Source organism: Podarcis pityusensis, assembly GCF_964106645.2.
Source record: "Podarcis pityusensis genome assembly, chromosome: 5".
Lineage (NCBI taxonomy): Eukaryota > Metazoa > Chordata > Lepidosauria > Squamata > Lacertidae > Podarcis > Podarcis pityusensis.
The window spans coordinates 50,292,449-50,318,931 of NC_138032.1; the positions used below are offsets into that span (position 1 = coordinate 50,292,449).

Below are 26,483 nucleotides of genomic sequence, written 5' to 3' on the forward strand. Positions count from 1 at the left end.
CGTGGCAGAAGCACTTATGTATTAATTTAACGTTAATAAGGGAACAAAAAGCAGCTGTTTTCGCCTCGCAGTTGGACGGCCACCTGTCGTGAATGATTAGCTGTGATTCCTGCATTGCAGGGGGTTGGACTAGATGACCCTCGGAGTCCCGTCCAACTACGATTCCTCTGTGCTAGATAAGGAGTAATAGCAAACTGCAGGAAGAAGAGGGCGTGGGCGTTTAACAGGCGAGGGTGCTGCCTCCCTCGCTGGAAACGGGCTTTGCAAAGCGAGAGAGAAAATCAGAAGAGTTTGCCAGCGGGGATGCAAGCTGGAGCGCGGCGCTGGGCAGAGCTGCTGCGAAGGTTAGAAAGTTGGCCAGCGGAGTCGGAGAGGACGAAGGCTGCAATCCCACAGCGCTGTTGGAAGTGCTTCCCTGCCCTTCCGGACAGGTTAGAAATTGCAGCGACTTCCGCCTCAGCCAGGGAAAACACTCCCTTCCCCCGAACCCTGAGTTATCTGCAAGATTACACGAGCTGAACACTTTGAAGCCAGAATGTTTGCTGAATATAATTTGTAGAGCAGGAGCGATTTTACGCATCTTTTTAAAAAAGGCTTTCTGTACAGTTGCAGAAACGGGAGAGGGATGCTCAGCACTTTCTGGGAGATGCATGGGAATAAATCAGTGGCTGTTTGTTTCTAGCCTTAGAACAGGAGAGGGAATTCTCAAGCCCTGGCATCATGCAGCCCTCAAAGCTTCTAGATCCAGAGACTCCTCCCAAGCCCAACCCGCTTCTGATTCTGAGTGTTTTTGCCTGCCTGGAATGTGTCCTTGGACTCTGGTGATTCTTTTTGCTTCACCCTTGCCCTAGGTTTCCCCTAGACTAGAGCAGCCTTTCTCAACCTTGGGTCCCCAGATGGACTACAACTCCCATCATCCGTGGCTGCTGGCCCTTCTCACTAGGCTGCCTTAGAGTCTGTTGGGATAGAAATAAAATAATAATAATAATAATAATAATAATAATAATAATAATAGGAAAATACAGCTCTGTTGCAGGTTCAATGGTTTACATGCCCTGCCCTTCCTCTTTTAGGCCTGTTTAGCAACCCTGCCTATCTGTGCTTTCTTCAAAAAGCAGGCAAGAAATAACAGAAAAATACTTCAGAATTTGTCCAGCAGGGTTGGACAGAATGAGGGGACTGCCTCAGGCAACTAACACTGCAGGACAGCAGCAGTCCCTTGGCTCATCCTTCTTGAGTCCTGAGCCTTGTGTACTAGAGGGGCATGCTACACTTCCTGAACAAACCTGCCTCCCTCAAGTGCTAGGGCCATTGCTAGGACCAGTTTGCATGCAATGCACAATTGAGCAAATGTTCAAGTTCCTAGAGAGATGATTGTAGTCACCATGGACCTGCTACTGCCAAGCTGCCTGGACCTAAGCCATGGTTTGGCCTACTGTTGCATCCCAGCTGAGGCTTGCGGTTTGTCTCCCCCAGGTAAACCGCAAACAGCAAATCAAGAACAATACTTGGTTACAGCTCATTGTTTGCCTGAGGGGATAAACTTAAGAAAACCTTGTGATTCACCTGTGTATTGAGCATACTCTCTCACTTTGTCTATTCAGTATTCCTAAAGGTTGCATAAGGACTTGGGTTTGGGACATCATTCTGAATACTAGAAACCCTAAGCCTTGGTTTCCAAGTAAATACATTTAGGAATTGGGACTCGGGGAGAATATAGAAAATGCATGGTAAGCAGTAACTCTAGCCATAATTAACTCAGCAGGACAGCATCACACATTTACTGTTTTAATTGGTCCTACTGAGTTTACTGGGATGACTCTGAAGTAAATTTCCTAAGCGGTGTAGTTTTAATTTTAACATCCTGGTAAATAAAAGGAAATCCTTGTTTCAGATGTTGATTAAGTCCTTTGAAGACAATTGCATTCTGTGAAACATTCGGATATTCCACAAAGGATTGGCAGCTGGTTATCTGGGTGGGATGATAGGCAATTTAAAGCCAGAGGCTCCTGAGGAATTGATTCCTGCTGTATTTTTAACTGAAATGTAAATTGCAAGGTACTAGTTACATAATAATCAGCAGCATAACTTTTGCACCAAAAGGTCTTTCCTTTGCCTAAAGTGGAAAAGCTTAATGAAAGCTGCTTTGCTAGGGAGCCTAAAGGAAGGATATGGTTTCTCAGAACTGTGAGGTTACCATTTGTTTACTAATGGGGGGAAAGGCCATCTGTTAGAAAGACATATTTAACAGTATAGTTTGAGACAACTACATAATAGGATTAGACAACGGAGGTAAACCGGCTTTGTAAAAAATTAACGCGTTCAAGGCCCTTCCGTATTCTGGAATGTGTACGTTCTGGAATTCCGTATTCTGGAATGTGTAAGATATTTTGGTATATGCTGAAAACATGTACTGCTAGTGTTTCTTAGAATTAAAAGAAAGCTGACAGTAGCTCCTGCTTTTTCTCCTTTTTATTATTTGGACAAAAAGTGAAGACTGCCATGTTGGCCCATAAAGAACATTTGCAAAATATATTTATTAGGCTAATAGTGAGCAATCTTTAGAGTCCTCTAGAATTATTCATGGTAGGAGGAGAATGAATACACCTCATCTCCAGTTAGAGTGCCCTAAAGGTAAGTCGTAGTTAGAAATAAGTACCTGGAACAGAATACTCTCTGTATTTTCAGTACAGAAATAGCAAAATATAATGGGTTTTTTAAAAAAAAGAAATAATTGAGGTCTGTGCTTTCTATACACCATCTCAATCAATACTTCAAGGGCACCAACATTATACCATTATAAACAGCCAGGATCTCCCACCTGGAGCTCTTTCTGCCTCTCTGGTCTATCTAAAATATGATACCTGTTTGCTTGTGTGTGTTTTATAAAAGTTTATCCAGGATCTCCTGCACTAGGATCTCCTTGTGACCCATTCTCCATTTCAGAATGGCAATTGGACCATTTGCTACCTTCCTTTTCTCCTTCTAGTGATACTAGTTCTTTTTAGCATAGATGATGACCATAATGATACATTAGCCCACAAACCAATAATTAAGCTTCCTGGCTGCCATTTTTAACCTTCAAATATCTCAAGTTAAGAAACAAGTCATGGCAAAACCTGGCATCATAAAGTCATATTAAACTAATAGCTCTGGGGAATAATCCTGAGTCACAAGAGGTAATTATGAACAGTAGTCAAGGCATAAGAGCCTCTGGCATTCCGAAATTGCACAAATGTGATGTTAAACCACTTTGGGTTCCCCAGGAGATGAAGTGTCAGGGTCAGTATGAACATGCAGTAGAATAAGAAGTGCTTGAGTGGAGTGTACCACTGCAGAGGCCAGGGGTGTGGTGCCATTTTAAACGCTTCTGCATGTAAAAACAACCTTTAAAAACTCTCTGCAAATAAATAAAACCTAGTTCATTAGGGAAGTGTAGCTCTTTATCACTCAGGAACCTAGTCCCAATTCCATGGCACATGTAGATCAGGCTTTGGTCTGCAAATGGACTCAGGTGTGACAGAGTCACTGTACTTTCCGTAAGGGCATTCACGCCTGCCATTATGGTCCTATCACCTTCTTCCAATTATGCCTTAATACAGTCCTGCCCTATGACATTTGCCTTTGATTTACAGCAGTTGAATGTAACATTAGACTCTTGTCACTTAGGACGGATTACTTGTATCCAAAGAAAGGCAAACTAGGGGCCTCTCCAGACATCTTTTCAAAAATGTATTTGTTATTAATTGGGCTTGTGATGTTATACATTATCTTGCTTTCAATACTCTTTGCACCTGCAAACGTTTAAGGGTCAACAGAGTGCTTCATTTCCAGTCAGTGTATGTCCCATAACTTGCTGCTGACATCCTGTACCCTTTTATACCATAAATGGTTTTTTTCTGGGTTGTTGTTTTTTGTCCCACTTTCGTTGCACTATAGTGCAAAGATGCCCCTGCAGACAAATCACAGAACAACTAATAAAGCGGAATGATGTGTGGATGGTACAGTATAAATCCACCACTTGTTGGCATCCATCTGTCTTGGGAGAAAAAGAAAGAGTGCGCCTTTGGGGTCAAGTTAAACCGTTGGATGTTGCCAGCCTTCATGTTTGCAGACATCTTTGTAGTGCGGAGTTGGTCTGCCAATGGACCTGATGCCTGAAGCCAGCTCCCCATAGAGCATGTCCTTGGGGATCCACCGCTAATGCACTATTATTGCTTCAATTACATGTTGCGGAATACACCCCATTAAAAAAACAATAGTTTGGAAGGGCCCTGGGAAAGTCAAGGAGGTTGGTCCTGGTCTGTATGTTATTTCTGAGCCTGTCCTTGCAATTCAGGTCATATGAAATGCACCTCCCCAGCCCCATTGTCCTTGCTGCCCCCTTTCACCTCTTTCAACAAGAACCTTTGTTATTATAACACCAGATAAAGCCTTCTAGTCTTCATTGCACCTGAAACTCAGCACTGGCGGCATCTGACTCACCTTGCCTCAGGGTAAGGCTGGCCTAGTAAAAATGCTCCCATCCTTTCCCATGAGATAAATGGTGCTTAGCTTCAAAACCAGACAACTCAATCATTCCAGGAAGTGACTAGGAGCCTGCCAGATAAGTGTTGATAGGGAGAGCGCCAAGGGACAAAAGGAGGAAGTTGGACCAGGCAGTGTTGGATGGAGGACTTAAATGGGACTAATGTTGAAAAGGGACCAGGAAATACAAGTGACGCTGGGCTGGGATTCTGGTGAGGATTTCTTGAGTCAGGTAGATTTATTTGGTTTGTTTTTAGAGGTGGTCTTAGCTATTTTTCTGGGCCCAAGGCTTCATCCTGGATGGAATATTTTGACATAGTTATCGGCACAGCTGTGCAGATATGATGAACATGTGGTGCCACATCATGCGTGGGGAATGTTTTTCAGCTAGAGAGCCACTTGCCCTTCGAGGAAAGCTTCTGAGGGCCAGATGCCAGTGGTAGGCAGAGCATTGACTTAATTTTCCCTCGTGCAGTAGGCCAGTCTCAGCACATACAGATCCCGCACTGTCCTTCATTCAGACAAACAAGAGACATGATAATAGTTCAAGGAAACATTTCGGTCAGGCAAAATACTGGGGGTGTGAAGCACAGCCTGTGAAGGGAGTGGCTTGGGAGAGTTCCCAGGGGACATTTGGCCCCTAGGTCTGAGGTTTCCCACCCATGTGCTACGTGGTTACAATAAAAATGACCCTTCCCCCAAATTGGACAACTTTTGCAATTGGTGTGCAAGTGTTGTGACGTCCATTTCTTTTGTGATAATAGCGTACCAGCCAAAAGAAGTTCATTTGAGAACCTGCTAAATAAAATCCATTATTTTGTATAAATTGGGGAATGTAAGTTAGTAGAATAGGTGTGGTAATCTTACTCAAGCAAGACTAGAGAAGGGTGGGCAATGGTTCCACTCCCTGCTATCCTTTAGTGCTCCCTCTCCATTCATGAAGATACTTTCCTTTTCGATGAGGTTGTGTCTTTACTTTTTAAAAAAGGGAAGCCGAAATTTGTAGAATTCTCATGAGAGCCTTTCAGGCCCCAGCCAGATTGGGAGCATCACTCTCCGTTTTACAGAATCTGCTCTCCCATACCGGTTCTGAGCTGACGAAAGGGTGTTTTTTCTGGAATATTCCCAGAGATAAAGTTTTGGGCCTTGGCTTTTTCCTTAGACACAGTGCACTTCAGTCCAGCCAAAGTCAATAGCCTTCCGCAGTTCTTCAAATTGCAGCTGCATATGGAGCTGCAGAATTTCTCACATAAACGTATAGCATGAAACTGAATTTATGTCGACATATCATTGAAAAAATAATGGATAAAAAATATTCTGTCACAGACTTCAACACAAACAAGACAAGTGGGAATAGCTTCTGGTTGACACATCTATTGTGAATGGTTTCTTTTCTCTCTCCCATCCTCCTTGCCCCCCCCTCCTTTTCCACTTCTGCTGATTTTTATGTGAGATGAGAAGTCAGCTTTGTAAACAAGAAAATTTCAACCCTTATTTTCCCAGGCGGCCTAACAAATTCCACTGCTGTCTGCTAGCATCACTATGCATTTTGTGGAAATAGGTCACATTCTGCATATCTCTAACTGAAGTTACTATTGTTTACTTTTTTCCTTTTTTTAAAAAAAGAGAAGTTGAGATAGTTGCTTCCCTACTTGGAAAAAAAACCACTGTAATTCAAATGACTTTTTTGAAAGGGTCTGATCTATGCACATGAGATCCTCTGGTAGAAGCAACTGAGAGAATATAAATAAAAGTTCAAAAGAAGAGGGAAACTTCCAGTGGGGATGAAACAGTTGAAATTCACTGGTTTGATAGGAAGATGGATGACTAGAAATACTGTTCTCTGACACAATTAGAACTTTATGTAGGACTTAAAAAAAAATTGTATCTGACCTAACATCCTGCTGTGAGGGTATTTCAGTTCTGCAGGAGCAGAACAGACACATTGGCCCCAATCCAACATGGAGTTAAGCCTGCTTAAGCCTGTGGATTCAATGACCTTAAACCCGTTTAACTTAGCGTTGGTTTGTGACCCCTCTGTGCAAAAGAGCCTTAACGAATTCTAGATATCCACATGTTAACTACTGCTTTTCAAGCTGTGCCTTCAAAATTCATTTATTTCAGTCATTTATGCCCTCCCGTTCCATTAGAATGTTCACTGTGTGTTAAAGTTTTTAAAATTAAAATATATATACAGCATGACAATAATAGTAATAATGCAAGCCAACAACGGATAAAAGGAGGTAGCAAGCATCCTTGACATAAATGAGCTATCTAAAAACACAGCCACAAATTTAAAAAGTGCATACAGAGCAGATAACACATTAAAAACATTGCAATAATTAAACTGAAAGCTGTGATCTAAGCACAGAAACCAGGCAACAATAAAAGCCTGTTTAGGTGTAAGGTTTTAGAGGTCGTGAACTCTCCTTTCTTGGAAGTTTTAAAGCAAAGGTTTATCTGAATGAAGGTTGGAGATGGGTGCATATGCAGAAACCACTGACCTTTGCATGGCAGAAAATGTACAAAGCAGAGAGTCCTATCTGTTACCCTTTTATTTCTGAGACTTGTCTGCTTTTTCCTCTGTCCCCTCCCACCACAGGCATGTGGCTCCCAAAAGGTTGCCCACAAGGGAATGTGGCCCTCACTCTGCAAAAAGGTTCTCCATCCCTGTTCTGATGTACATACTGCAGCACTTTGTGCATTTACATCAGACACTCCCCCAAAGGCTTCTGGGTTATCTAACTGAAGCCTGCCTGCTTGTCCTGCTCCCCACAAGGTGATAATTGGGACTAAGCACTTACCAGAATGCCACAGAGATTTCTCCTGGCAGGCACTTAACATTTAATTGGGGTATTAACACCACCAAAGAAGCAATTTCTAATAATGATTCATTCACTAGCTGTCTTGAAAACAGTTCAGGATTATAAGCTTGCCTGCAGCTTTGGGTTCACAACAACTGGCCAATGCATGGCATCCCTTTAATCAAGGTCCACTGTATTTACCATGCCTGCCGGGATTCTAGGTTCCACAAAAAAAGGCTTCCACAATAAATGTTAACATTTTTAACACTAGCGGTCACAAGTTGCTCAGCTGTGTGTTCATTTTCTCAGTTATATTAAAACTCCCAGGAAAAGAACTATATTTGTTTATTATAATTAGGGTTGTGTGTATGTATTTTATGATTTTTGTCAGTAACCTTAACCCAGCAAACGTAACCCAAGAGTTTTTGATTTGCTATGTATGCTGACTCCGTACCATTTTGTTATTTCTTAATAGTTTACACATCTCCTTTGGTCACCAAAATGCTTTTATGAATTCATATCTTGTTCTTCCTTGTATTATGTCTGCAGCCATTTCTGGCATTTTGATTATGTTTACACTTGCAAGGTAGGCCACTTTGCAGTGCATTATGCCATAATTCATAGAATCATATAGCAGGATGGGGCTCAAACTCATGCAGGAAACCTAGGGTTGCAAACAAAAAAAGAGGACACATTTGCCAACTTCTGCTTTTAACTATGGATCGCTATGATGACTCTCATTTTACATACCCCGGAAAAAGAGGACGTGTCCTGGAAAAAAAGGACATATGACAGTCCTAAGAAACATTGGGCTCATCTGGGATGTGACTGCAGGACCTCTTGCAGCTTAAAATCCTTGATACAAAATCGGAAGAATATGGCAGCATAGTGGCTGTTTAAAGCTGACATAGGCTCTTGACTTTGCTGGACTCCTGGGCCCTTAAAAATAAAAATCATAATCTGTAAATGATTTTTTTGAAAAAGGCACCCTCTTGAACAATTCATGACACTTTCCCTTTATCCAAGCTACAGAACCCAATCTGGACATGCTCCCAAGGTCCTTCTACAAAAGACAGGACTGAAGTCTTATTTAGTTACAGCTTCAAACCAATAAAAGCACAAGCAAAGATAACAAACAAGTATATTGGTGTATATGTAAATAACATTTTTGTTTCAGATTTCTCCCCTTGCTTTGGAGGAAACAAATTTTTAAACAGATGTGGTAAAGGGGGGGGCACTTGAAGTCTTATGTTGTAGTTCCTAAAGGAAGTGGTCCCAAGGAGCCATATATATTTAACAGCAAATTAGTGCTGACATTTGACTGTGTTTCAATCAGATCTAGTTTTTGGCACTGTTATCTGTATTTTTAACATGCTGTGAAGATTCACTTTACCAGCTGCCTTGCTGTGTTGGGGAACGTAGTGCATTCCTTCATCATTACTCAGGGGTCAGAAACTCAGAATTATTTTAGTATCAGGGAAACAGGAAATAAAATGAGGCTTTTAGAGTTTGAAGAGTTTTTTGTTTTGTTTTTTTGTTTAAATGGGATTAAAAGTCTGCTAGTAAGTTCAGATATTAAAGAATGCCAAGAGAGAAGGATTTGAAGCCCCATTGTGAGGGTTAATAGCAAATGAACAAACTGCTTCTTCGCATGGTGGCAAATGTTGTTCATAATGAATAGGAGAATTATCAAGTTTGCTATTTAAGGCTTCTCAAATATGAAGCAACTTTGGGGTTGAAACTTTCAAATTTGACGTTTATTCTGAAATTCAGTTGTTAAGTTTTGCAGATCAGTGACATGTTTTAGATGTGAGTTGTGACACTGCTAGTTTGGCATGGTGGCGCATGCCACCTTAAGCCACAATGGCATCAGGTGACCTGTTTTCATTTGCCCATGTGTTTGAAATCAAACCTGGTGAGCGAAGGCACAGCACTTTGCAAGTGCCGACAACCAAGCTGATTAGTACCAATGATAAAGTCTAATGCCTGTTCAAACATCCTGGTGACTGTATGTGGTTTGCAGGCACTACTAGTCACCTGATAGATGGTACCTGCAAAACCCACTGTTGGCCCAGCTGCATCTTTAGCTGCCTCTCAGATGAAAACAGATGGGGCAGGTGGGCTTCACTTGGCCAGAATAGTGTCACAGACAAAATGGGGAAGCCTAAACATGAGTTGAAGAACAGAAACTGAATATTTCACTTGAAAACAGGGATCCTAGCTCAGACATGGACTAACTTAAGGCATGTGGGATCTACTCTCTCTCCCAACCCCCAAATCCCAGTCCAGGCTGTGTGTGCAGAGCTAAGCCAGTTACAGAGCTAAGACAACATCCCTTGAGTTATTACCGGGAACGAACTGTATGTGCAAGTATAAACCTACATGTGAGTTAGCACAGAACAGAGATTCTAACAGCTGAATTTAAGGAGAAACTTTTCGCTGCTGTTTTTATGGCAGCAAGAGTCAGAAACTCTTGCTGGTCTACTGAAAATCGGCCATCAGTCTACCAATAAATAGATCTACTTCCTGCCCACACTTGTCCTAGATTCAGATACAAATTCCCTCTGAGCATATTGGCTGAGTTTGCCATTATGATCTGCAAGGGATTCATCAAGGCTTCATTCTTCCCTCTTTAATTAGTGCTGCTGTTTGTGTTGCCAACACCTCTTGTGGTTCCAGTCTGCAGCCAGCCCTTCAACAACAGACACACAGGCTCAAAGCACCATTATTGTTCATTTTTCCTGGGTATGTACATCCTAAGTACCTGTGAGATGTGCCTTTTGAGCCCACAAACCCTCATTGCAGGCTGCATATGCAGTTGCTGGTGTTTGCTGATGCTTACAAAGAAAAGGCCAGATGAGCAGCTTTTTCTGTGGCAATGTACTTTTAAAGTAGGGTGGTGAGCGCAGCTCTGTCCGCTTCCAGCCATCCATGTCTGTTGCACAGCATTCATCCTGGTCCTACTTCCTCCAGGGTGGGAAAGGCATAGTTTAATCATCAGAGCCACTTACTTGACGTTCAAAGAATTGACACATTAGGGTTGCCATATGTCCTCTTTTCCAGGACACATCCTCTTTTTTTCATGGGTAGAGCTGTCATAGTGATCCATAACTAAAGGTAGAAGTCTGCAAATGTGTCCTGCTTTTAAAAATATGGCAACCCTATTTCTTGGGATGCTTTGGAGCCTCCAACATATCTATAATGTAGGGTGCAGAGCAAGGGAGAAAAATGAATATTTGGTCTGTGTAGTATGAATTTCAGGCACACGTGTGACTTTAGCTTTAAGAAACACTTGTTAACATTACTGTTTTGTTTAACGGCTTTGCATTATTTCCAGAATGGAACAATGATTCAGAGCCCTGTAAATTCTATCCATATTATGCCTGTCTCACTCCTCTTTGTTCTGCAGCTTCTACCTCTGCAGCATCAACAACCCTTGTTTTATTCTTCCAGAACAGACTGCACCAGCAATTGCTGCTGCAAGGGAGTTTTAAAAAATACATTAATGCAAGGCTTATCAACCTGGCATCCACCAAGGCATTATTTCATGCCCTGAGCATGAACCTTGATCCTCTGATACCCAAGCACTCTTTTTCAAACAATTTCTGGCATTTTAAGAACCAGAGATATGAGGCCAGATGTACAGACACAATTGTTCTCAATTTTTGTGAGAAATTTGCCCGCTGTGCCTCCCCTTAAACCCCCCCCCCAATTCCTGTATAAAGAGAAAGATGTGTGTGAGAAAAGAGGTGAATGAATGTGGTCTGTAACAGGGAGATACACACTTGGGCAATGGAGATGTGCAGTGAGTGTGTGCATGAAGATAATATGGTGTGGCACCTTGTATATTTTTCCTGGAAGTGGGAAATGCTCCTTTTTTTCTATATAGCAACAGCATGTGTGTGTGTGATCAATATTGTGTAATCTCCACACTCAGGGAACAGCAGGACATAGTTGACTTCCGTGGTAAGCCAGAGGTTGTCTGAGGTGGGGTTGAGTAAGCAACAAGGGCTGTATCCTCTTTAATTTTGCATTATGCTATCCCCATGCTAGCTATGTTGTGTTTGTGCTTTCCCATGCTCCTTTCCATGGCAGCCATTTTGTGATTCACTGCACCTTCTCAAAATTCTAAATACGACTACTGATCTGAAAGGTTTGACGGCCACTGCATTAACACCTCTACTGTGACTTGCATTATGACTTGCTCATTCACATCCCTTGCTCTACTGTTAGGTTTCCAATGAAGCTACCTATCTACAAATTGCAGGTTTCATATTCTCTAGCTATTATGGAAGTCCTGTGGCAGTAGAAAGGGTTTTCTGCCTGTTGCAACCTGAGAACACGCACAGGAAATGTCCAATCACACACTAAAAGAGATGCTGGCTATTTTGTAGAAAGTGGGTCATCCACACTCACTTGACACACTTAATCCTTGCAAGCCACAGCAGTGTGAGCTCTGGGAAGGCAATCTTGTGGAGTAGGCATAGGCAAGCAGTATAATGCTGCTGTGTAATTAAATTTGGATCCCAGAAGTATGTATAGTAGCTTGAATTTTAAAAAATGGATCACTATTCTTCACCAATAACAGTATTTTTACTGGATAATGGTATTGATTTTAAATGCAACACACCAGTTGGGGAAGGAGTGAAAAACAAAAAGGGAATGGAAAGGATTTCAAAAAGAAATGAGGATCTGGAGGGGTAGAAAACAGGCCAACCTCCACCCCACCCCAAGTCATACACGCAAGGAGGCAGGCAGTTAAGCATTTGATTCTTTATTGCCCTTCAACATGAAGAATGTTACATGTAGTGTTGCTTGAATGCTGAACTGTGTTCTCATTTATCCTTGACAGATGCCCATGAGGCAGGTGGTTGTAGCACCTTGGATGCTTCCAGTGAGCAACTTGCTTCATCAAAGCCTAAAGGTGAACTGGGGGCTTATGAGTTCCCTCCATCCATTCTGTCCCTCCCAGGCTCTACTCGCTGCCTGAAGCGTGTGAATTCTTAAAGGACCAATCTCTGGAATGATAGCTGGAGCTTCTCCCTCCTACAGCCTCTCGCCATTGGGCAGACACAGAGGAAAGAGGTATGTGGAATGTTCTCAAAGGGTTTTGGCTCAGCTTCAGTATCTGGAACTTGGTGGATGGTGGACAAGCCCTGCATATGGCAGGCTGATTCTCTTCTGACTCTAATGTCAAAGTTGAGGCCATGGCAGAATAGGACTGGGAAGGCCCAGGTTCAAATCCCTAGTAGATGATGACACTGACTGGGTGACCTTTGGCTGGTTACTATACCAAAGCCTAACCAGCCTCAGTGTTGTTATGAGACCAAAGTCCCCAGAGCTGTGGGGTGTGGGCAAACATTGCCCCTTGTTATAGTAGCAAGTACAGTGGCACCTTGGGTTACATATGCTTCAGGTTACATATGCTTCAGGTTACAGACTCCGCTAACCCAGAAATAGTGCTTCAGGTTAAGAACTTTGCTTCAGGATGGGAACAGAAATCGTGCAGCGGCGGCGCAGCGGCAGCAGGAGGCCCCATTAGCTAAAGTGGTGCTTCAGGTTAAGAACAGTTTCAGGTTAAGAACAGACCTCCAGAACGAATTAAGTACTTAACCCGAGGTACCACTGTATGTCCCTCTCATCAACTGATAACACAAAAGAGGGCCACTAAGTCTCAGCTGCCTCTACAATTGGCAAATAACAGGGCTGTAAAAAGTTGTTCCTCCTGCCACTGTAATGAGCTACCACAGAAGCAGAACAAGAATAATATTTTCCACGTATCCCATATCAGGAGAAGCCAATTCCCTCACATTGATTTATGGACACCATTTGACTGCCAAACTGGGGGCCCAGTGAGATCTGAATGATGGGCTTTCAGCTTTGGGACTCAGCCCCACATGTTCCAAAGCAATTTAACTCCTCTTTTCCTAAATGTGCCCTCTGAGTGACTTTCCCTAATGCTTGTAGCCATGAAGGGCCTCTCTTTACCAAGGACTGTCCCACTCCCAAAATGCCCTCTCTCTTCCTGTAAACATTTGATAAAAAGCAACCCTTTGTCCCAAAGTACATCATCTGCCATCAGTGCAAAATCTGTTTTATATCAAGGTTTTGAAAGGGTGAACATGACACAACTAAATACATGAAACAAAAATATCCAAAGAGCACAATAAGAATAAAGTTCAAAACTTTATTTGTTTACTTGGTTTGAGTACAACAGTGATGTAGATTATAGTGGGGTGGTTGGGTGAGATGAACAGCAATGACGGCCAATGTTTCGTTTTGCAGAAGAAGCAGACTTAACAGTATAGATAGGTATTGGTGATTTTTTTTTTCTTAAACAGAGGCTCCAAATCAGAGCTGTCCTACAACAAAGGAGGAAGAACAAACAAACTTAACGGAAATAATCTGAAAAAGGCTACTTGGTTGCATTCTGGAAATTGGCTGCCCAGGAAAGGGAAGAAACATGTAATTAAAAACCTTGCAGTTAAAACTTATCAAAGTGGTGCAAAATATATCTCATTAAAGTGATCTTCCTACAGAATATTAATAAGGCTCCCTCACTACAAGGGTTGTCAGCAACTTTTACTATTTTGCACCAAATGATGTCATTAACAATACAAAGTGTTGTCATGGGAATACACAACAGTTGATAAAGGTTCTTTTCTGACCTTGCTGGCTGAGAAATAGCCTAACTGTGACTCTTTCCATCAAATTACATGGGATTTACATCAGACTTCGATTGTGCCAGTTGCTTCAATGACAGATTAGTTTGGAAAACAGGCAATGCAAAGTAGTATCTGTTACCCTTGAAGAACCAGGCCTGGGAGCAAAGAGCAGCATGAATTTGCCACCGATTTATACTGCTGAACTCCACCAGCTTGCTGAAGTTAATTACCAAACCTCCTGTTAATGTTCATGGGTTTGGAAGGAAGTCCCTAGAAAATAATGATCCGACTTATGCAGTGTTATCATTCTGACACATGGGTGAACATCTTCAAGATGTAATAATGATTCCACTCGCCTGCCCCGTTAGAAAGCATTTTGCACAAAGAAGAAATTCACAAAACTACCTGACACCCACATTATTTTCTTATGTCATGATTTGGGGTTAAACTATGCTTTTTTGGCCACCTTTTCAAAGGCAGGAATTCAAGAAGGGCCTCTGTAGATTTGCCACTTTTGGGGGCAGCTATATTTCAGGCAGAAATTCAACTGGCATTGCTTCCCCCCTCAAACTGTTGGGAAAGCAACACCTGGGGGAAAATTATTTGTTTGTTTACTTATTGCTACAGTCCCTTATTAGGAAGAGACTGTCATATTTGGAAAATAATGTCAACTAAAATGTTGCATTCTTTACAGTAGATGGAATTTGGGACCAGGAAGTAGAAATGTGTGTGAGAAGGGCGGGGGTAGAGAAAAATGTCCTTAGTTAAGCACCAAAAGGAAGCTCTCGCTGTGTTAGGACATGGCATTCTTCTGTGTGGCTGGAGCCTACAGAATATTGGTTCCCCACATGTTTAGAGGGCACATGAGATGTTTTCCAAGTAGAAACCATGCAACAAGTGGTTCACCCACACTTTTAGCTTCTCTTAATCGCTGAGCTGAGGGGACGTCTGCTCAGCGTATGAGACAACTGGGAACTGATGCCATGCTTGGTAGTAGAAAATGTGTAGAGTGTTGAAATCAGCTGGTGGGACTGGAAGTTGGTTAATTTGTTTCACTGCATTCAGGATATACTATCTGTGCCCCTTTCTGTGAGACAGAGAAAATGTATCTCCAGAGGTCATAGGCTGGAAAGCAGTAGCATGAAGGGAAGTGCAAAGCCAAATCACTGAGATGTTGGATGTTGTGGCAGTGACAATAGCATGCCTAGGAATAAGGCATAGAACAGCCAGCCCATATATTCCTTTATAGAGTAGCTTCGAAACCATTGTCTGATCTTGGTACAAATATCCATTTTTTCCTCCATTGAACAGTGTGGCCTATTGCAAGCCATTAATCCAGAATGTTCTTTTGATTGTAAACGGCAGTGAGTTTGAACTAATGAGTCAACGCAATATAATGATGGAAAGTGTTGCTATAATGCAACTATGGATTGAAAGTCTATTGGAGCATCCTAATGCTGCTACAACATCATGTGGGATATGTGACAGATTTTAGTGGGTGAGATGTTTAGGTTTCCACAAAACATGGCTAACCTCCCCTGCAGAGCTGGGGTCCTTATTATTCTGCTGCCGTCACTCTCCTCCTGCTAACTGATAAAGGATCTGGCATATGACTTCACCAGGTAGCCGCTTCATAAGCTGGTCATCAGTGTGGTGGTGAAAATGTTACCGCTCACTCTGCTTCCCAGAGTTATGGTGTAGACATGTGGTAAGATTATTTTCACCACTTGACCAGACTTTCACAAAAGACATGTGCTTGCATTTTACCACATGTTCTTCTATAAATCAATATATGATGCATGAAAGATCCTCTTTACGAGGATATGGGCTTGGATGACCAACCTATCAAGCGCTTCTATGATAATACCTTTTGGCAAACGGTTCTCTCTGCTGAGCTCTTAAATGTAAGAGCGGGAAGTCCTGAATGTCCTGCCCTCAAAGGCATCCTTCAGGGGCTGCCATCCTATACATGCTTGAACAGAAGGAAGTCTCATTGAAGCCAGTGGGCTTTACTTCTGAGTAAACATGTATAGTATTTCCCTGTAAGTGACGTGCTAGTGTCAAATTTCTATTGAAAACAACAGTGAAAACGGCAACAGCCATCACTCAAAGTAAAAGATAAACATATCAAGTGCATCCTACTGTTGGCAAGAAACAGCTCTGGAGTCTGTGAAAATATGTTAACAACTGTTCTGAAATGAACAGAATATGCACAGCCCTCTAAGCAGTTCTGCTAGACGGGGGCCACTTCACACAATGCTCAGGACTGCATGTAGTTGAGGGAGCATCACTGAATTCAGAAACTGTCTTAGGCGTTCCTTCTTCTAGGCACTGAGGATAAATAAAGCAAATAGCCTAGGCTGCAGCATTGAAATATTACAAAAAAAGAAAACCCAAGCGCTCTAACTATGGGAGCCTGTGCCTGAATGAAACCAAATCAAACACTGACCTGGTTCCTATGTCATGCTAAGCCAAATGCATGGCCTCCAGGAGTGCTTCACTTCTCCATGGTCCTGCTGCCATGCGACACTGTGCTAAGCAAAGGCATGGCTCACTGGGTCGTCTGAACCCAGGCTTGTGGTTTAGCTCACTCCAGACTTAACCAGAAGTTGCAACCAAGATTTGCCCTATGATTCATGGTTTACTCAGGAGAGCTAAACCTCGAGCCTGGGTTTAGATGACCCAAGGCAAGGTTTAGCTTAGCACAGCAGTACAAGGACCAGGGAGGAGCAAAGTCACTGCAGTCTCCTCTCTGGGAACATGTACAGTTGCACTGACTAAGCCATGATTTGGCTTAGCATGATATGCAAATCAGGCCATTACTTAACTTGATATTGTGCTGTGTCATCAAAGCATCCAAGAAAGTGGCTAATCTGTCATTTTTTAGCAGCAAAATTTCCAGGAGGTGTCTTGTTTCATAGCATCTCCTCTACAAAGTGGATTAAATACCATTTTTTTGTCACAGACATTCTGGAGTTCAACTGTACAGCACGCCAATGGATGTATGCTGGTATAGGCAACAGTAGCCCCGATTCAGTCGTTCCATTTGTAATGGGATGGAACTTGCTTTGGTGTAGTCAGGTCCCTTTCCCACACTATTGATGTTTGCAGGGTTGAGCCATCTTTGCAGGGATGATGTGATTATTTCCCATCTGCTAGACATCATAACAGGTGGTGACAGCATGGGAAGCAACGACAAAATTGCAAGAGCCCACATACTAGTCCTTTAGAAACATTACCAAAGCAGCATGTGGCTAGCCCATGCCCCATGGATTGCCACATGGCACAAGTAGCATCTGAATTAAGCCTACACCTGTATTTCACTTTGGAAATACTTTTCTCAACACAGAACGAGAAAACCAACTCTCTCATTTTTGGCTTGCTGCTCTTGTTAACACTTAGCAAACTCGCTTAAAGCCGGACAAAGGGAGGAGAGAAGACTTGACAACAAAATAAGATAATTTGTTCTTAAGATTCCTAGCAGATGTGTGCAAGTGCAAGCTGGGAGTTTCCTTGCAAAGAATTTGGCTGGTATGCAGCAGAACTCTGGCTCAGTGGCCTCCTTTGCTGATGGGCACTGCAACAATAATAGGCCATTTGAAGGCAAGGCCAATTAATTGTAATGGCTGTGCCCAAAGGATAAATATATTACACAGGATTCCTTCGATAGCTACAGAATATAGTCATTCATTCCTTGGAGAGACCATGACGACGTAATTGTGGGTTGGCATCCTATTGGCACTTCCTGGCTCTATCAGCATTGCCCCCTGACCTTTAAATAAAAGTGAAGGGAAACGAGGGAGGGCAGAGCAACTCCACATTATGTATTGATGCCATGTAAAAACTTTATAATGCATAAAGACCACTGCTGAGATTTAGAACGTCAACGTTTTTGGGCCACAACTCTCTGGCAAGCTTGAAAGGCCCTTGCACAAGTGCAAGGAATATATAGGTGCCTTTCTCAGATTTTCCCTTTAACCCCCATTTCCTCTCTCTCTCTCTCTCTCTCTGTCTCTCGTGGTTGCTCTCCAAAAAGCGTTTGAACTTAAGTATGATACATTATCCTATATGTGGTATTTTCTCCCCTCCAAAGGAGAGAATGGGATTCAGAAGAGTTTGGCTTTCTTCTTCATGTCGTTGCGTCTCCAGAGAGGTAATTTATCAAATTCCTGTATCGTCATGCCGAATATTTCTTGGAAAACCTCAGGCGCTAAGTGACGCTGAAGGAAGACAAGGAAAAGGGCAGCTATCAGTCCAAATGTTTAAACAAGAGACTTGTATCCTTTTAAAACCATTAGCCCAAACATCTGTTTGGGGAGTCTGATATTCTCTTACCTCCAGCCTGGTTCTATCCACTTCTCGTAGAATTTTACTTCGCCCTCTGTTGGACACCATGAGCAGTTCATAGGGGAATATCTGTTAATGGTATACAAGAAGCATTTATGTAGATTTAGGTCACCCCAAAAAGACACCATTAAGCTCACAAGCAGAATGCAGTCACTGTTGGCAGACAGCTTCAAGTTCGCTAAAAGGCTGCCTTAGGTATTTGAGTGTGATGTGCACTGTTTCCTTGAATCCTTTGTTCCTTAAAAAAGAAATAAATCATACTTAACAGGATGTCTATACCAGTTCATTTTTGCACAACATCATACTAAAAATATATGTGGATTCTGCATATAATCCCATTTCATTTTCTGGATTATCCTTGATGGGGACAATGCCCATTTTGGTTTGTTCACATGAAAAATAACTACTTCATTAATGAAGGTACCATCGTTAGGTCTGAACAAGTATCTCAATCATGTGTCTTTTCTTCCACCCTTGTCCTCCTGTCCAGTTGAAGCTGATTTTTCACATACCCACCATAGCTAGCTACCTAACTTGTTCTGCTGATTCAGTGGTTTTCTGTGTTGTGGAATTTACTAAGCAATTTAATAGGTGTTTCTTGATTAGAAGATAGTAATGGTGGACAAGTTTCTCTTATACTAGACATAGAATCATAGAACTGTGGTGTTGAAAGAGACCATGAGGGTCATCTATTTGAACCCCCTGCAATGCAGGAATCCTTTGCCAATCATGGAGCTCAAACCCATGATTAAGAGTCTTGTGCTCTACCAACTGACCTATCCCAGCTCCATGCAGTAGAGGTTGGTCTATTCTGCTAAATGAATCACTGTCCCACCAACCTCAGTCTGCCCCCAGTCAGCCCCAACTTGCCTGCCTTCTTACTTACAACTAATACACTGGCTGGCACCTTCCTCCTCCTTAGTTTGAGTTTTGTACTTGTAGGGCAAACAGGTATAGGGACAAAACTAAAATTGGCTCTGCTTGTCATTGGCTCTAGCTCTATCTACCATTGACTCCCTTTCTACCCTACTAACCCCCAATGGACACCAGTCACCACAGCATAAGAAAGGGATTGTTTTGTCCACACTTCTGCTTGTTCCAAAGCTTTCCCCTAGGAAAACCTACTCTTTACTGCTGAATTGGAGCAAACGTCAAACAGGTTTTCCATAATGCGGAATATGGAGTACCAGTAGGAGGAAATGAAACTTCTAGTCCTTTCTAGCTCTATCAAGATATCTAAACAAGAGTTCTTTATCTGAGCTACTGGCTGAATATGCCAATGATCAGGGCCCAATTTTCCTCTCCTTGAAGGTAGTAAGAGACTTTTGTCAATTTTTTTAAACTGTCAATAAAATGGTGGGACCTAATTGAGACCGCTAGTTGTTTTATCAGCTGCAACACCTAATGAAGATTTCAGAAGTACAATAAAGAAGATAAAGTCATCAAACATATACCACTTAGTTTATTGTAATTATTTAAATGATGTGTACTTTATATACAGCTTGGAAGAGAATTGGTAGTGGAATATGACAATTATACAATTCACTTTACTATATAACTTTAAATACATTTTTTAATGCTATACAATGCAACATAAAACTAACATACATTATTGTAACAAAATTAGCCAAATTTTCACAAACTTTGCTGAGAACTTTGAAGTCATTAATCATATTCTTATATTTTACAAAACCACAGAGTAGTGCTCTCAAGTGCTTTAAAAAATATTTTGAGTCCAAAATTGGGCAGAATTCTCAGGTTGGTTGCTTTCATGGTTGGCATCAAGCTAACGCATCTCGTCAGTACAAGGATTTATGCTAAACCTCCCATCTCCCATAAACTTCCCATACATGGCCTCACCAAATCTGCTTTGGAGAGTTGAGGAATCCCCTAGAAGAGATTTAGGGAGCACCAGGCAAGGAGAGGCGGAAAGTTATGTTGCACAAGCAAACATTCTTGTGCTGGTGGGACAAGTTCATTGGATACAGCCCCATAGTTTTAAAGATCAACTATTATGACAGTAGTGAGGAATTTATGACCCGTGGGCCTAATCAGGTTCAGCAGGGGGTTCTGCTGCAAGGCTTTCCACCTGCCCTAACCTGATGTCACACATGACATCAGTGGTGCGCAGTGCTTTTTTTCAGCAGGAGTGTGCCAGAACGCAGATCTCCCCACTCACCTCTTGCCTCTACATACTTCTGAGAAGCCCAAAATGAACATTTCAAGTCAAAATGGAAGCTGTCCAACATGTGTGAGTCTACACTTTTTCTTAAGATCCATGACTCCACCTAGCTCCTAGTCGCTCCTAGCTGTGACTGGTCAGGCTATGGGGTGGTGCCAATTCATAGTTCCTTTTCTTCAATCAACCCCTTGTGTAGCAGCAGCAGGCTTTAAGCTTTGCTGCCAGGTCTCTAACGTTGCACGTATGTGCAATTGTGCAAGGGTCTAAATATAAGAGAACGAGGGAAGTGGAGGTGCATTTATTTGACCTACACCAGAACAAGGGGAAAACCCCAAACTAGCTAGGGAGACAGTTTGCCGTCACTTTTTAGCACCTCTGCAGGCGGTGAACATGGCTTCTATCAAGCCGGCATCTGTTGAGGGCTGCCTTGAGTCACCCAGTGACTTACTGTAACAACTTCATGGTGAGTTCCAACACCTATGTTTCTTGGAAAAAAGCACTGGAGGTGGGGTAGGTAAAGATGTGGCTCCCTGCTGAAAGGGGTGTTTAGCAGGCACCACTGCTCAGTTACAGACTGTGCCCTGTGGGTTCTTATAACTGTGGCTGTCAGAAGCTTGGTGCTGAAAGCTTACCAGTTCCAAGTTTTACTGAACGCTGCTGTCTATTCCCCAGGAAATATTAGCTGCTCTTGCCCTGTATACATTAATGACATATGTCCTACAGTCCAAAGCAAGATAGGGCTGGCACATAAGGAGCAACATTTTTGGGAGTGAGGGGGACAGACCACAGGGCTACAAGCACAAACTACCACCATTTCATAGGCAAACCATCACTGTCTTGAAGGAAAGTGAATAATGTCTGCACTTGCCTTTGGTTCCAACATGTTAGGCATAGACACTCCTCGGTCCATTCGCATTCCGGGGACATGACCATCTGGGAGGGACTGTATCAGATATAGGTAAACATCAGACACACAGGTTACATGCACACACACATAGAAAGGGTAAAGGCATTCAAGGTGAATATGGACATGAATTTATACTACGATCCCATGTTAGATCTTTACATCAGCCAATGAAATACTATGATTATGTACTCCTTAAGCAAGTTAACAATCTGGTTTCTATGGTGTCCAACAAAAGCATTCCCAGTAGTAAAGATTAAGTAGCAAGTTAAGAGAATCTTTCGGTTCTAAGGACCAAAGAACTGACCTATTGGATCAGACCAAAGATCCATCAGATCCAGCATTCTCTTTCAAAGAGTGGCTAGCTAGATGCCTCTGGGAAGCTTATAAACAGGGCTAGAAGGCAACAGCATTTCCCCCCAGTATCTGGTATTAATAAATCAGTTTGTAGGGGAGGAAGAGGAATGACGGGCAATATTGTCTCACAGAACTGACTTGTCATCTTCTATGTTTCCAGCTATACTTTACTCTGAAGTTTTTGCCCTGTTGTAAAAAAATCTGCCCAGTAAAATGGCAAGTTCCTACCTATCCCAGGCTGAAAAAGACTTTCCACATTAATAGCATAATATGCAATAAAGATTCTGTCCAGATCATCTCTTCATAAGAATTTTACATAGAATTTAGAGTTAGGGCTGGCGTTTAGAAGAAACAACAACCCTTTTTATTGGTCAATCAATGGATCTTCATGTCAGTGTTATATGAGGTCATTTGCTGGCTATTTCTTCCATGCCCACAACCACATACAAAGGAGGAAAGGTCAGGGAATCATATGTGGAAAATAGGAAGATGGTATGGCTTCAGAAAGAGGAGAGTTATTGTCTGGACCTCCCTTGTTTGGAACCAGAGAGATCAGGAGAAACCTGATGGAGAAACAACTGCCACAGGTGGCTTTCAGGTCAGTCTTCCAAAAGCTTACCAAGCAAGTCACAAAACTGGCCTATGCAAGGTATTGTGTTAGCTGTGCCCTTTTTCACAGTGATTTAAGTTTACATCATTGGTTAGAAATGAAACATGCAGATAAACATGTGCTAAGAAACTCTTCCCTGTAGCGGAAATTCAGACTTGAGTCACATAGTGGATGAATTGTCGATGAAGTTGGTTAGATACTTGGTTACTTGATGGAAGAAAATCTGTACTGTACCTGAAAATCTGAAAAGGGATGGGGATGGGGTGGGGAGAGAAACAGCATCAGGATTAGGATGCCAAACAATACGTGTTTCATTTAATCCCCGAGCTCCTAACTTGCAGGAATCAACTAAATGTTTCCCAAACCTGGGTCTCCAGCTTCTTTGGACTATAACTCCCATCATCCCTAGTTAGCAGGTCAGGGATGATGAGAACTGTAGTTGAAAAAATAGCTGGAGACCCAAGTTTGGGAAATACTGAACTAAATGATCAGAATCAAGCAGACAAAAATACAGATCCATATGCATAAAATAAAATACGGTTTTAATGTACACATCCCCCTCTTTATTTTAACTTGTTCTCAGTGCTGAAGAACCAGATTCATTTGCAAGAACAAAAATGTGTACATTGCAGGGATAAGTAAGGTGTTCACCTGTCTGCTATGAGAATAGACTAACCACAAAACAAAGCCGCAAAAACCCAAGCGTATAGGTTACAGATACAGCAGCACACAAAAGAAAACCACATTTCTCATCGTGTTACCTCGAGCAGCGCTGCTCACATCCCCATAACTGTTGTACTGACCAAAGTCTGTAGAGACCGGCTAGAAGAAGACACAAATGGACACGTCAACCACATTGTTGATCTGGAGGTGTCAAAAATATGTAACATATGCACGTAAAAACAGACCACAGAAGAAGAGAAAATAGGGTAGTGGGGAAGAGATGACTGTACTGAAGCATTGGGTCTGTGAAACAGGAAACACTTGAATGAGCGGGGAGAAGTAGCAAAGATCCCAAAGAGGTGAAAAGCCACAGTGAGCTCCCATTGCTCGGTCCCTGCTCCTGCCAACCTAGCAGTTTGAAAGCACATCAAAGTGCAAGTAGATAAATAGGTACCGCTCCGGCAGGAAGGTAAATGGCGTTTCCGTGCACTGCTCTGGTTTGCCAGAAGCGGCTTAGTCATGCTGGCCACATGACCCGGAAGCTGTACGCCGGCTCCCTTGGCCAGTAAAGCGAGATGAGCGCTGCAACCCCAGAGTCGGTCACGACTGGACCTAACGGTCAGGGGTCCCTTTACCTTTACCTGAAGGGTATGGAGTAGTCAGCAATTCATCATTGTACTTTTGCTGCCAGGGGAGCAATTCTGGATTCCTTAGGTCTTTACCTCAAATGCTGAAGTATCTTGGCCAGGCCTGATTTTCCCCTCAAAGCATGTACAACCCATTCTTCAGCCAGAAAAGTTTCCACAGCAGCTTACAAATCAATAAAAATAACAGAGTGCTTGCACTCAGGCTTACAACACAGCACAGAAGATAAAGTGATGGGAGGGAAGAGGAAAACAAACAAACTCAGGCATCAAATTATTGATACTCAACTGGCGGCATTAGGTTTTTCTGAACTATATTTTAAAAGTTTGGGGATGGAATTCACTAAAAAAGTTGAAGCAAATATCATCTGATGTATTGCTTAAGATACACGAAGAATATACAGTGGAACCTTGGTTTTCGAGCGTCTTGGAAGCCAAACATTTCGGTTTTCGAACGCTGAAAACCTGGAAGTGATTGCTTCTGTTTTCAAACATGTATCTATCCTTGTTTGAATGCATTGAGAGAGCGATACTTGGGAAGCTACGTGAATCTATAATCACTTGCATTTCCTGAACTCCAGAACAGATAAAGGGCTTTAGGGCCACCTACTTTCAATCAATACCATTTGGAGACTCCATGAAATTCCTAACAAAATAACGACGCATATGACCCTGCTTATAAGAAATGTTGACTGTTTACCCGATGAAGTCCATTTCTTCCATAGCCAGGAAGGGAAGAGGTTTTGGAAGCAGCTGCATGTGGAGCTAAACAGAAAAGGGAGAAGGAAATATCAAAAATGTAACAATTTATGTTAGGACAGAAACAACAACACACACATTCAAAAAGTCGAAGTCAGAACATTTTAGAAATCAGTTAAAAGAACCCACAAGATTTTCTCCAAAAGGAATCTTGAAATTATAAGTTTTAAGCAAACTTGGCCTTATTATATGGAATTTAGTTTTAACAAAATCCCTCTTCAAAATAAACAGGAGGGTGGGGGTTCAGCATTCTGAAATGTGCAGGGATACTGCATGGGCTATAAAATGTTCCCTGCTGCTCATCTTCTAGAAGTTGGAAGGTGATTGAATGGTGACCAAGGGGTGATGGAACTAGCCCACTCACCCCCACCTGCTTACATTTCTGTCTTAAGGAAGGCCATTTTCAGGGGTCACAAAGCCTCCTGTCCTGTTTCTCTTCAAAAAGATGGGGGTATACAATCCTCTATGTTGCTTAAAATGCACTTCTTTTTTAGCCCACAGTTAGTAGGTAAACACAAAAGGCTCAGTGGTTTAGCGCCATAGCGCCACCCACGTCAGGGTGAGTACCTGTTGCTCTGTTCCAGCTCCTGCCAACCTAGCAGTTCAAAAGAACGCCAGTGCAAGTAGATAAATAGGTACCGCTGTGGTGGGAAGGGAAATGGCGTTTCCGTGCGCTCTGGCTTCTGTCATGGTGTTCTGTTGCGCCAGATGCGGTTTAGTCATGCTGGCCACATGACCCAGAAAGCTGTCTGTGGACAAATGCCAGCTCCCTCAGCCTGAAAGCAAGATGAGTGCCACAACCCCACAGTCGCCTTTGACTGGACTTAACCGTCCAGGGGTCCTTTACCTTTTACCTTTACTAGGTAAGCAGTTGTGCTTTTGTCACAAGTACTTCGATCTTAGAGCTTTGAAAAGTGCATGAAGGACATACAATCCAATTATACAGAATCATACATATCCTGCTATAAACAAACGGTTAAGCAGTAATTATAAAATGCAGCCTTTTCTCTGGAATGTATCATGGTTTGCCCATACGACCTGTCTGGTGAGCCAGTGATTCCGTTTTCTATGATCCAGCACTTTGGAATGTGCTGCCCTGCTCCCTGAGGCAATGCTGATTTCCTCTCCCAATGTGGGAAAGGCTAAAAGGCTATGAGAAGCATAAATATCAACAAGGTGTATGCCACTTTTTAAACATGATTTCCTGACCTAGCTTGTTGGCTTTTCAGGAACACTAATATTGCCGTGACCTTAGCAGTAATCTACATTTTATATGTTATTCATTTAGGCAAGTGAGCAATCATAATCTTATAAAAAATGCTTGTTGTAAAATATGGAACTCAGTATTTGTTTTCTAAATTAAATGCTGTTGCTTTTTAAATTTTGATGCAAATGAGGGTGTGTTGTTTTTTTAGAAAAAAGAATAATCTGAATTAGTCATCAAACTTCAGGCTCTATACAAGCCTTTTTTTGAAACTTGTTTAAGTTACTGCCAACCACATCATTTTTTTTTCTAATTTGAGAACTAGTTGAAGATTAATTGGAGTAAGCAACATACCGCCAATATTTTTCTGTTTCTTTACAGACCAAAGCAAAGCAAAGCAAAGCAAAGCAAAGGAAGCTTTCCCAAGAAATCAGCACCAACAATTTTCGTACTGTTCATAAAAATTCTGATCTCATGGATCAGCAGGCTTTCAAACAACATCATGATATTTCCTCTGCAATCTAGGAATATATTTACTCCCCAGCCATTTCCTCATTTGATTTATTTAAGATGTGCCAAGGATCTGGAATCGGGAAAACTCAATTCTTGCACAAGGCATTCTGAGAATGTATTGTGAAAAACAGCTAGCGATAAAACGGCAGACAGTGAATACAGGAGTGATAAAAACAGCTTCACATGTGCAGCACTGATCAACATCTTTTCGCAGAACCAGCAATAGAATAGATGAAAAACCTGGTTTTATTTTAGGCAGCCTAATCCATCATTTCCCATAGACCACCCATGTATGCTTTTCGCT

General features: G+C 42.2%; 1 protein-coding gene and 1 long non-coding RNA gene across 37 annotated transcripts in view; one reads left to right on the top strand and one right to left on the bottom strand.

Annotated features, from left to right (window-relative positions):
- The first annotated feature begins 76 nt into the window (after window positions 1-76).
- Window positions 77-26,479, top strand: LOC308477453. The gene is made up of 3 exons (XR_013986574.1): window positions 77-431; window positions 12,184-12,420; window positions 26,070-26,479. It is a non-coding gene; the product is annotated as an uncharacterized lncRNA (long non-coding RNA).
- Window positions 21,409-26,483, bottom strand: part of ABLIM1 (actin binding LIM protein 1) — a 208,211-nt gene continuing 203,136 nt past the window's right edge. For all 36 annotated transcript variants that reach the window (XM_081005995.1, XM_081005994.1, XM_081006007.1 and 33 more), the window contains 3 exons: window positions 24,404-24,468; window positions 23,158-23,218; window positions 21,409-22,638 (listed from right to left, as the gene is read on the bottom strand). In XM_081005995.1, coding sequence (XP_080862121.1) covers window positions 22,601-22,638; window positions 23,158-23,218; window positions 24,404-24,468 — 164 coding nt within the window. In that variant the 3' untranslated portion in view covers window positions 21,409-22,600. The remainder of the gene's footprint in view (window positions 22,639-23,157; window positions 23,219-24,403; window positions 24,469-26,483) is intronic.